The 12,396-nt window shown below is 48.7% G+C and overlaps 1 protein-coding gene across 17 annotated transcripts in view; it reads right to left on the bottom strand.

Annotated features, from left to right (window-relative positions):
- Nucleotides 1-12,396, bottom strand: part of BRD4 (bromodomain containing 4) — a 74,862-nt gene that overhangs the window by 7,574 nt on the left and 54,892 nt on the right. For all 17 annotated transcript variants that reach the window (XM_037407095.1, XM_037407092.1, XM_037407101.1 and 14 more), the window contains 4 exons: nucleotides 11,682-11,792; nucleotides 2,581-2,633; nucleotides 916-1,309; nucleotides 202-744 (listed from right to left, as the gene is read on the bottom strand). In XM_037407095.1, coding sequence (XP_037262992.1) covers nucleotides 202-744; nucleotides 916-1,309; nucleotides 2,581-2,633; nucleotides 11,682-11,792 — 1,101 coding nt within the window. The remainder of the gene's footprint in view (nucleotides 1-201; nucleotides 745-915; nucleotides 1,310-2,580; nucleotides 2,634-11,681; nucleotides 11,793-12,396) is intronic.

Genomic DNA, 12,396 nt, shown 5'->3' with positions numbered 1-12,396 from the left:
GAGAGCAGCATTGCTGGGCAGTTACATCAGGCTCCAGCTCCCGGGGGCTTCCTCTGCACCCCCCACCATCTACCAAGGGGTGCTGGCGGAGCCTGGCCGACGCACGGATGCCACCCCACCACCCCATGTCCCCCCCCCTCCTCACGCAGGGCGACTGGGCTCGAGCTGTAGCCTCAACCGCCGCCCCCGCCTCCTGCTCACCGGTCGAGTAGGGATCGGGCTTATGATGCCGCGGCGACGGGTGATGCTGGATGACCTGCTGCGGTTTGGCCGGCTGCGGTGGCGGGGGCGGCGGGGGCGGTTGTGGGGGTGGATGTTGCTGCGGCGGCGGTTGGGGTTGGGGGATGTGGGATGGGAAGGGCATGGGTTGCATGTGCATGGGCCGCGGCGGCGGCTGGTGCTGCAGCTGCTGCACCGCGGGGTGAGCCGGCGGCTGCAGGGGCGGCTGCGGCTGCGACTGGACCTTCACTGAAGGGAGAAGAGGAGTCTGCGGCTGCTGCACTTTCTGCAGCTGCTGAAGGTAGAGCTGCATCTGGCTGGTGCTCAGAGGCAGGTTGTGGTGCGGCGGCGGAGGTTCTTCGTCCTCCAGCAGGACCTGGGGAGGCTGGGGCAGAGGCGGCTGAGGAAGCATGGGTTGCTGGCTGATGGCCGGCGAGACGGCCGGTGGACGCGAAGGCTTCGGGGGGAGCGCGGCAGCTCGGTTACTGGGTCTGGAGGGCTGCTGAGGCAGAGCGTTGTGCAAAGCTGGGGAGAAAGGGAAGGACACGGTGGCACGATGGACACCAGGAGCCCAGGACCTCCCCTGGCCCACCCACTCCCGCTCCTCCATCCATCCCGTTCACCCCCCAGGAGGAACAAACCCCTCCACTGCCACCATCCTCATCCTCTGGAGGAAGAACCAGAGGTCGGGCTCACCTGGAGGAGACACCACGGCATGCTGGTTGAGGTGGGGAGGAGTGCTGTGCTCGGGCGGCTGGGGGAGGTGGGGTGGCATCTCCGGCTGAGGCAGATGCATGATGGGTTGGGTGAAATGCGTCATGGTGTCAAACATGTTCCCCGGCAGCGGGTGCTCCAGGACGGGGACTTGTGCAGGGACGAAAGGCGGAGGAGAAGATTTCATTGGTGGTGGAGCTTGTTGAGGAACGGGAGGGGGCGGCGGGGGCGGCGGGGGCTGCTGGGGTGGTAACGGCTGCGGTGGTAAGGGCTGCGGTGGTGGAGGGGGCGGCGGGGGCTGCTGCGGTTGTGGCGGTGGAGGAGGCTGTGGTGGCGGCGGTTGCTGCTGCACCGGTTGATGGTGGTGATGGTGATGCTAAGGGAGGAGAAAAAAAACCCAGTGAGTTACCAAAACACCTCACCAGTAAACCCCTCGTAGTCACCCGAACGCCTGCCCTCCTCACCACTGAAGCACCCCCCCCAGTCACCAAACCACTTTCTGGGTCACCAGAACCCCTCTCTGGTGACCCAAAACCTCTCTCTGGTCACCAACAATGACCTCCCAGTCACCAAAAGGCCTCCCCAGCCACCAAAAAAACCTTTTGGTCACCAAAACCCAACCCCATCTCTGGGAACTCAAAACCTCTCTTTGGTCACCCACAATGACCTCCCAGTCACCAAACACTTTTTTGGTCACCAAACCTCCTCTCTGGTGACTCAAACCTCTCTTTGGTCACCAACAATGACCTCACAGTCTCCAAAAGGCCTCCCCAGCCACCAAAACACCTTTTTGGCCACCAAAATCTCTCTCTCTGGGAACTCAAAACCTCTCTTTGGTCACCCACAATGACCTCCCAGTCACCAAACACTTTTTTTGTCACCAAAACCCCTCTCTGGTGACTCAAAACCTCTTTTTGGCCAACAACCATGACCTCCCAGTCACCAAAACACCTTTTTGGTCACCAAAACCCCTCTCTGGTGACTCAAAACCTCTCTTTGGCCAACAACCATGACCTCCCAGTCACCAAAACACCTTTTTGGTCACCAAAACCCCTCTCTGGTGACTCAAAACCTCTCTTTGGCCAACAACCATGACCTCCCAGTCACCAAAACACCTTTTTGGTCACCAAAACCCCTCTCTGGTGACTCAAAACCTCTCTTTGGCCAACAACCATGACCTCCCAGTCACCAAAACACCTTTTTGGCCACCATAACCCCTCTCTGGTGACTCAAAATCTCTCTTTGGCCAACAACCATGACCTCCCAGTCACCAAAACACATTTTTGGTCACCAAAACCCCTCTCTGGTGACTCAAAACCTCTCTTTGGTCACCACAATAACCTCTCAGCCACCAAAACACCTTTTTGGTCACCAAAACCCCTCTCTGGTGACTCAAAACTTCTTTTTGGCCAAAAACAATGACCTCCCAATTCACCAAAATGCCTTCCTGGTGTCCTTCCAACCACATCCCCCAGGCTGGGGTGGCTTGGGACACCTTCCAAGCAACCCAAAAACGTCTTTGAGCGATGGGCTCAGCCAAGCCACGTGTGCCGGCACCGGTCCCTCCCGGTATTCTCGGTGTTCCTGAACCTCCCCGAGGATTCAATCCCAACTCAAGTGAGATGGGATGGATGCCGCATCTCCTACCTTTTTTTGCTCTCGTCCCGAATGCCCTTTTTTCTTCAATTTCGGTGCCATTTCTGCAAAAAAAAAAACAGAAGGGGGGGACAGAGCAAACGTTAGTACCGCAGCGGTGCCGCTCTGCCCCATCACCCCCGTCAAAAGTCAACGGCACCATCCAGTACCAACAACAGCAAAGGAGAAGGATTTAGGCATTGCTCGAGCTGGATGTCCCTGGGGACCACTTGCCCGGAGGTTTCACTGCCCTGCTGTTGCAAAAAGGAGAAAATTGTAGCAGAAAGGAGAAGAAAATGAAGGTGAAGACCCCCCCAACCCCCTTCTTCCCACCGGTGTCTTCCCGGTGGAAAAGGACCCAACAGCCAAGAAAAAACATTGCTCAACCAGACTCAGCTATTCCAGGAATGCTGCCTGGCCCCGAAGGGGGAGACAAGGAGCGAGAGACTTGGCAGGAGGAATTAAAAAAAAAAAGAAAAAAAAAAGAAAAAAAAAAGATATCAAATATCCCGGCTACGCCAACAACAATTTTCCATCCCCCCTTCCCCCTACATCCTCGGAGGGTCTGGGCGTCCTGCGGGATGGACTCTCACGCCTCCTCCCCTCTGGAGATATTTTTAAAGTGGCGTAATCGAAAACAACTGGTTTGAGTTTGGGTCCAGGGCGACAATTTCCCAGGATTTCCTCCGCAAACCGTGCCAAGAAACAGCGGATTCACAAAAATCCATCCTCCGAGATCCACAAAAATCCCTCGGGGATGGGAGTTTTGCTTTTCTTTGGCGTGGAGTTCGGATGGAAAACCTTCAGGGTGACAATGTGGGTGGGGGGTGGAAGGTCCCAGTCCCTGGGGATCATCTCCCAGATGGGATTTTGCCTTTCAGTCCCTCCAGAAATTAAGATTTAATTCCTGAAGTTTACTCCTTCACCTGTTGTTTTATTTATTTTTTTTTATCGTAAGGCAGCACCAGTGACTGGTATCAGCACTGGAGCATGCCCAGATGCTTGATGATGGGATTTATTGGACCAGTGGCACCATTGTGCAGGTTTTGAGGCTGAAGTCCATAAAAAAGTAGCTTTTTTGGGAAAAAAATACCAACCAAAAAAATGGTTGGGAAGGCAAGAAGGGAAAATTTCAGCACTGGCAGCTCAGTTCCTATTCACCCGCCTGAAAAAGCTTGGTTTTAAATAGAAAAATATTTGGTTTCAAGGTAGAAAGAGGCTTTTTGAGTTCATGGTTGATGATCCCTCACTACACAGTGCGGATCCGGTGGATCTGTGGGTAACGGGAGAGCAGGAGGTCGCAGTGGATGCCAGCATCCAGGGATGTGGTGAAGAGTGAAACGGGGATTAAAATGCTGCCAGGGAGATGGGATGTTGGGAAGAGGTAGGATTCCTCGAAGTCTCGTGGTGATGGGATGGACATTTGTGGCTCCAAATGGGCATCCATGGATCCGGATGGGCATCCAGGGATCTGGATGAACATCCCTGGCTCTGGACAAGTGGCTGTAGCTCCAGATGGACACCTACAGCTTCAGATGGGCATCTGTGACCCTGGATGGGTGTCCACGGATCCTGACTGTCACCCACGGCTCTGGATGAGCCTCTTGTGGCTCAAGATGGGTGTCCACTGATCCAAATGGGCAACCACAGCTCCGGATGGATGCTGGGCATGAATCCCCCTTCCAGAAAGACCAAGATCTGACATCTTCTTCCATCAAGAGGGAAAAAGTGCTTGGCAGAACCTTGTTGCTCATCCTGCTGACGCTGGAGAAGAAACAAGGACAAGAAATGGAGACAAGCTTCTCCAGCAGATGCTCCCGATGGATAAAACATGTCCGGGTACAGCTGGTGGGGGGTGGAAGTGGCTTCACAGAGCACCCGGTTGGTCTTGTCCCACTTAATTAGGATAAAAGCACTCCTAAGACAGTAAAGAAACCCCAAAATCAGGAGAAACACGCAGAGCACGGGTGCCAGGTGGTAAGAGAAGAGAAAAACTGCGGACCAAGCCAGGGTCAGCAGGGATGGAGAACGGGTTCCCAAAAAAAAAGCCACATGATCCAGTGGTGTCGCGAGCGAGCGCATCCCTGCTCTGATGCTGGGTGGAAAGAGGAGCTGCCACGGTCTGACCGTGCAGCTCCCCAACCCAGCTGGTTCCTGGCATTGCTCCTTCGGGAAAGATGGGCGCGCTCCTCTCCATCCATCCATCCATCCTCCAACGTGTCACGACCCAACGGTTCTCCCAGGGGAGCTTTTTCGGCGTAGGCTTTGCCATCAAGTCTTGGTGTAAGCCAAATAGCACCACAATGACCCCAGGCAAGACCTGGGAGCAGGACGGGTGAATCTTGCTACTTCAATCACTGTAACTGTGGCTGGAAGTGGTGGACAGATGCTTTGGGAGACCCTTCAACAAGAAAATGAAGCCAACAGAGACCAAGAGTGGCAAAGCCACGACGGTCCCAAGGGGATGACCCCGTGGGATTGGTGATTTGAGAGACACAATGAGCTTGGCAAACCCAACCAAAGGATGAACCTTCTTCACTGCTGAAGATGGTTGTTGAGTGACAGCTGGTGTCGTGAGGTTTGGCATCTCACCAGGGTACAAGAGCATCGAAAAGAAGCCCTGTCCCATCTCCAACCCCAACGGCATTTCACGCTGGGACGTCTTCCCCAAGAAGACGAAGCCCATGGAGACCATGAGCAGCAACGCCACGATGGTCCCAGGGGGGATCCCCCAGTGGCATTGGTGAGTTTGGAGATGCCAACTCTACCAAAGGATGAAGCTTCTTCACCACGAAAGATGGTTGTTGGGTTACTGCTGGCGTTAACATGGTTCAACATCTCTACCGGTGTCTCCCCAGGGAGCAAAAGCACTGAGGAGAAGCCCTGTCCCATCTCCGACCCCAACACAGTTTTGTGCTGGCCAGTTAGATCTCATCTGCAGGGCTAAAAATCCCTGGGATTAAAGAAAAAAATAATTTCTATGATGTCATGTCAAGATGTTTCCATAACAGAAAGGCTGAATTGCTGCACGAGGCTCCGCTCCTGCCAGTGTGACTGCAGCCATGTGTATGTATTTTTTTTTCCCTAAATCCTCATCTTTTACTCCCACCCAAATTTGCCCAAAGTAGCAAAACACCAACATATGGTTCACTATCATCATAATTTCACATTATTAGTTAAAATTCCATGATTATACAAACAGTGCATTTTTCTGTAGCAAGCCACTTTATTGATTTTATTATTTAAAAATAAAAATATCAAAGCTATACAATTTTTCTCTTTTTTAGAGGGGGAAAAGAAGCTGGTGGTTACAAGGCTGCGAAATCCCGAAGCATGCAGAGAGAATATAAAAATAAACAGATTTATATAAAGTATTTGTAGCAGATCAAGGTTAAGTGGAAAAAAAAATCTAAATAAATGCCGTTATGGAAACAGTTTGTTCATACTTAAATTCATCCTGATTTTCCAAGTCTGGTGTATTCAAGAAAAAAAATAAGATCTAAAATTACAAGTTTGCTAAAAACATGCAGTTATACATTCCAGTAAAATCATGATCCCATGTATTTACCCCTGTGTCTCCCAGGAAAATAACAAACTTATTTGGGGAAAATAATATAATAAATGCTAAAAGTGACTGGAGTCCAAAATCCAACCCAACAGCAACAAAAAAGCAACTTTTATATATAATATTGGCTATAAATACAATTTTTATATGCAAGAAGGAATTGCTATTAGGTTTTAGGGCCGCAGAGCTGCGACAGAGCCTCCTGGATTCAGCAGTGGAGTATTTTTTTTAGTGGACAATACTAATTTTCATTAATTGTGCTCTTGGGAGATGGGACTGGTGCCTTTGTCCACCCTACAGACCCCATCAATCCCCCCCCAAATTTGGGATGTCAGCAACTGTGGCTCTGCCAGAGAAACGACCGGGTCAGCTGTTATTCTCCAAATCACATGAAATACACCAAAATTTGCCTGACAGGGTGCTGGATCCCCACGAAGGGGATGCTCAACCCAGAGCCACAGCTACTCCACAGTGGGAAAGACTGGGAAGCAACTGGGAAGACTCGTGTTAGGTCACCGAGGGACTCCAGTCCTTCCTCCCGTACCCCATGGCCGAGAAACTGAACCAGAAGGAGCAAATTACCTCAAAAGGCACAAAACTACTTGAAAAAATAAATGGTTGGGTTCAATCCATCCGTCTCTCAAACTCCAAGGAAAATGGACTGAGGATTAAAGTTCCCCGAAAAGAAACCAGCACATGGAGGACATGGCGGGGGGGGGGGATGGGATTTGGTGGCTGGGACTGAGCTTCAGCAGCACCCATGGGTTCAACCTGGATGCTTGGGATTGAAACCTGGTACCTGAGGACTAAACCTTTACCTTAAACCCAGGCTCCTGCAAATTAAATCCAGAATACCAAATTAAATCCAGGTTAACTTTGAATTAAACCTGGGTACCTGTGGATTAAGCCCCAGTAGTTCTGAATTAAAACCAAGGATGTGTGAATTAAACGTGGGTACCTGCAGATTCCAGGTCCCTTGGAATTAAAACTGTGATTTAAACCCAGGTACATGCAAATTCTGGGTGCCTGGGAATTAAATCTGGATGCTGGGAATTAAACCTGGGTGCCTGGGAAGGAAACCTGGTACCTGAGGACTAAACCTTTACCTTAAACCCAGGCTCCTGCAAATTAAACCCAGGAAACTTTGAATTAAATCCAGGTTAACTTTGAATTAAACCTGGGAACCTGTGGATTAAGCCCCAATAGTTCTGAATTAAAACCAAGGACGTGTGAATTAAACAAGATTCCAGGTCCTTTTGAATTAAACCTGCGATTTAAACCCAGGTACATGTCAATTAAATTCCCGGGTCCCTGGGAATTAAAGCTAAGGTACCTGCCAATTAAACCTGGGTCCCTGCGATTGAAACCGTTGTACTTCTGAATTAAACCCGGCTACCCCGGAATTAAAACCTGCCCACTTCTGAATTACAACATGAGCACCTGCGATTTAAACCCACCCAGATGGCCTCGTGGTTTTTTTGTTTGTTTGTTTTTTTAAATGTATTTTTATATATATTTTTTAATTTATATATATACTTATATATATAATTAAATTAAAAAAATTAAACTCAGCTACTTCTGAATGAAACCCAGATACCTGCTAATTAAATCCAAGTACCTGTGGCTTTAAACCCAGATATTTTTGAATTAAACTTGAGAGATTTTAAACTCTGAAGTCCCAGCCACCGCTAACTGGACCCAGCCTTACGTTAATGCCTCTCCTCCTAAAAATGGGATAAAAATCTTTTGATTTGCTACGAGCAGCTCCGCAAACCCCCAGGAACAGGTTTCCCAGCACTGCTGAGCCAGCTCTAATCCCAATTTTTAAGATTTTTAATCCTTCCTAAAACCTTGAGCAAGCAGCAAAGCCGCCCTGCTTTACGCCACCGCGTAGAACACGCGGTAAATGCGATCCGCCCGCGGGAAACAGAAGCAAAGCCAAATCCTCAACCATCAGCTCACTGAGCCTCAAATTAAATCGCTAAACTTGTCATCGCTGCTGTTAATTACCGTGATTCCCCCCCCTCCCCCCCCCCTGGTTTTTCAGGGGTCTTGGGAAGCACCTCCCGTCACACACAGGGGATTAAATAATTGAAGCATCCTCAAGTTGTGAGGATGAACAGGCAGAGCCCGCCCCGATTTGCCATGAAATCACCCCAAATTTTGTGCCTACCAAACCTAAGCCAGGTTTTACATTGCCCAAGCACCTGAACAGCCCAGCCCAAGATGCTCCAAGCTGGGAGAAGCACCGGGAGATGCCGGGAGAGCTCACTTGTGGCTGGCTGCAAGCGAAAAATCCTACCTAGGTGCTTCCAGGATGCAGTTCGGGGTCATTTGCATCCATTAATTTTTAATTACAACAAGTTAAACCGGAATAACCCTCTTGACTGGCACCTCTGGTTTTCTCAGGGCTCAAGGCAAAGGCTCAGTCCCATCTCCTACGCTACAAAACTGGTATTATCCTCAGTTTTCCTTCCTTTGAAGCCTCCTATTTTCAGATTTTCACCCCAATGCTCCCGATTTAATGCAATACCATGTTTAATTGCCAGCTCCAAGGAGGGATGGAGATGTTGCATGGATTCAAGCAGGTAAAATAAAAATAAATCTGATTTTAAAAGCTCTGGCTTGCAAAAAGGCAAGAGGCAGCTCGTGGGAGCCACCGCCGAGCAGTAAAATGGCACTGTAAAGAGAATAAAATGGAGTTGCAATCGATTGCAATTAATTCTGTCTTACAATTTCATCGCATCTGTGTTTGCTTATATGCATTAGCATTAACTGCCTCTTTTTTTAATGATACACCCAAGCAAATGCCAAAAAATCAAGGTAAAAAAATCCTCTATTGCACAAAGTGATCCCACCGTCCAGCGGCTTGGCGGGCAAATAAAAGCTTTGTTAACAGAAAATAAATTGCTAAGATGCCAGATCGCCTTCAGAATGGCAGGGCAACATTTTAATTTTGAAGCTTACTAATTGAAACTCTAATTCTCCGCTTCAGCCAGCGCGGACGCCGCCTTATCCTCGCCCCCCGCCCCCCCCCCAAAAATAAATGGACGAATATTTCACAACAGCAAAACGAACCAGCTCGTTCCGCTCGGGGTCGTTAAAATAACATCACTGTAAACACGCTGGGTCAAAAATACACCTTAAAACATGTTAGAAATGTCTTTTGAAAAGGTCTTAAAACTTGCATCTTAAAAGAGCTTTTAAAAGAAGGTCTTAAAATGCCTTGAAATGGCCTGAAAGGTCTTTTAAAAGGTCTTAAAATACAACTTAAAAAGTGATTCAGTGGTAACACGACAAATACCGGGATGGAGAAAATCTACTTGATTATCATCAAATCCCTGCGGTCACAAGGTTTTCATGGTGTATTTTAGCAGAAAGGGGAGGAAAAAATGCTTTAGGAGACCAAAAACCCATTGGCACTGGAAATTAACTGAATACAAGAGATTAATTCTCTTAATTAACTTCCTACCCCAAGCGTTACGGGCTGGATTTGTCCCCCCGATGGCGTAATGCTGGCACAGAGGGAGGGTATTCGTGCCAGAGCCGGGGTCCTTAAGCCTCTCCCAAGGACCTGACCTGGACATCAGCCAAATCCATCCCAAATACTTGGGAGACGAGATGGCAAAGATGGGAGGGATACTGGATTTGGGAAAAAGCAGCCAAAAAGAGGAAAAATGCATTTAAATAAAACACCAAGAGCAACCCTGGGCTCCTCCGCATCTAACCAGGCGTCGTTTGGGGGAGAAACACACCCAAAAAAGAGCATTTTCCGCTCTCCTGGAAGCTGGATTTACCAGAGCAAGAGCAGCACGTAGGAGATGCTGGTGCTTTTCCAGGTTTGAATTTCTGCTCATTGAAACGAGAAGGGTTTGGCACCGGTGCATCCTGAAAAATTCCCACCTCGCATCTCGCATCCCTGCTGCTGAGCTCCGGCAGGATCCCTGAGCTCATCCCTATAAATCATCACCCTGGAAGGATCCTGCCATCCCACTGCGGATCTTCATCAGCTTTATAAGGGGCAGGGGGAGGGGAGAGAATTTTAAATCAAACACAATTCGCAGAATTGTAGTGGATGGGCTTAGTAGGTTGATTTTATCATTTTACTTGGAAATGGGATGCTGGGATTAAAGCTCTGGATTTGGGATGAGTTGATGTTAGCCAAGATTAATGAGATGTGATACATCACGATAAGCTGATCACTCCAGTTTGTTTTGGTTGATGGGACTGTGAGCTTGGCAGAAATAAAGCTAAACTGGATCCAAATTTGTTTAAGAACACAAATATGGCAGGTTTTGCTTTCTCCCATATCAAGCCAGGGCAGAATTTAGCACCAAATAATTTAATTTTCCGATTGCTGAGAGTCAACCCTAACCACTGCATTGAAACTTTAAAAAAAAAAAGCCTAAGTCCATTAAAACCACATTAAAATAGATCAGGATGTTCAAAGACAGCAGCCTCCAGACTTATCCTGGCCAAACACATCCCTAAAAAGCAGAGGGAAAAAAATCACATCCCTAAAAAGCAGAGAATCACTGGGAAGCATCGCCAGCACCAGCTCAAACTCAAGTCTGACCAATCCTGCTTTTTTTTTTTTTTTTTGAGGGTTGTTTGGTTGTTTTTTGGGGGGATTTCTGCTCCTTTTTTCCATGCCGTTCACCCTACGTGCCCCACCCAGCTACCAAAATAAATCCAGCTTATTGCCTGCCACATGCACATCCCACTTTCCCAACCTGCTGGAGATGTGGAAGCGGTACCAGCAAGTGAAGCGCTGGGATAAGCCCGGCTTAACCTCCGGACTCCAGCCAGGAGGAAAAACCGGCTTCAAGTGACGGCACCAGCTTTGCTCCCCTAAAAACCAAGGAGGGAACGCCAGCACGGAAAGCATCATCGCGGAGAAGAACAGAACAGCCTGATTTAAGCCCGAACACTGGTGGTAGGAGGGAGAAGCAAAGAGTTACGCAGAGCCGATGCCTCTCTGGTGATTTAAAACCGAATTAAAAAGCATTTTTTGCTCAAGAGCTGCCCGATGCCGTAGAAGAAAAAGGTTTTTGCCCTTAAAACCAGATTCCTATGTCTTTCTCTATCCCCTGCGGCACGAGCAGTGCTGGTCACAATGTTTTCAACCTCTCCTTCGAGGGAATAGAGCTTTTTTCCTGAAAATTACAAATCTAAGTCGTTAACCAAAGAGCTACCTTGGCGCACGCTGGTTTTTTGGCTCCCGCGCTCGCATCCCAAGTTCAACAAGAAAAAAACTTCGGGAAAAATCATCCTGTCGGGCTCAAGAACTGCCAGAGACAACATCACTACCGCCAAGTTGGCCACGCTGAGCCCCAAACCCCAGCAACATGCAGCTGCGTCTATGGTTTTGCTCATTCTAAAGACCATTTATACAAACAAACAAACAAAAAATTTAAAATAATAATAATAATAATAAAAAAAAAACCAACGAAAAAAAGTAATTAAAAGACCGAGCCAGGAATGAAAACATATTTATTTATACAGAAACCAGGTCTAGGACTGAGTCGTTAAATAAGCTGCGTCTAACCTGTTTCTGAATCTTCACTGTCGGAGGAGCTGGACTCGCTGGTGCTCTCAGACTCTGAGGAGGAGAACCCCTTCACTTTAGAGGAACCAGCAATGACATCCACTTTCTCCGCTGCAAGAAGACAACAGTACGACATCGTTAGAGGCTAATTAATAACCCGCAGTCCTGCCTGGTGCTGCCTGCTCCTCCCGTACTGACAGCAGCAGCCACGCGGATGGGCTAAGCCGAGCTCCAGTCCTGCCTGTCTGCTCATTTGAACCGGGATTTAGGCCTCGCTTGAGCGAGGACCTTCCTCATCCTCCTCATCCCGGCTCCGAGCGGGAAGGTTTGGCTTTAACCAGCCCCTTTGGGTCTCCTCCTCCAGCTGGCTCGTGTCCAGCCAGGAGCCGGTGCTTAATCCCGCGTGGCTGTGTGACACGGGGTTGGAAACCCGCTGGGTTTTTCATTTTTTATTTGTTTTTTAGCTGCCTCAACTTGTTGGTGTAAGGAGGTGGCAGGAGGCTGAGGCAGAGGAAAGGACAAAAAAATCACCTTTTTTTTAATAGTTTCAATCAGAATCCCGATGGATGGGTACACGCTAGGATTTGCTCAAGCCACTGGCCACGCTGGAAGCCTTTACCAAAACTCCTACACTAAAGAAAAAGACCCATCTAAATATTTTCCTAAAGTATGGAAGGATAAGATCCCGAAGGATTTGGCCAGCTTTGTTTCCCCC

The sequence above is a fragment of the Falco rusticolus genome, chromosome 13, assembly GCF_015220075.1.
Source record: "Falco rusticolus isolate bFalRus1 chromosome 13, bFalRus1.pri, whole genome shotgun sequence".
NCBI classification, from domain to species: domain Eukaryota; kingdom Metazoa; phylum Chordata; class Aves; order Falconiformes; family Falconidae; genus Falco; species Falco rusticolus.
This window is presented reverse-complemented; position numbering and strand designations above follow the sequence as displayed.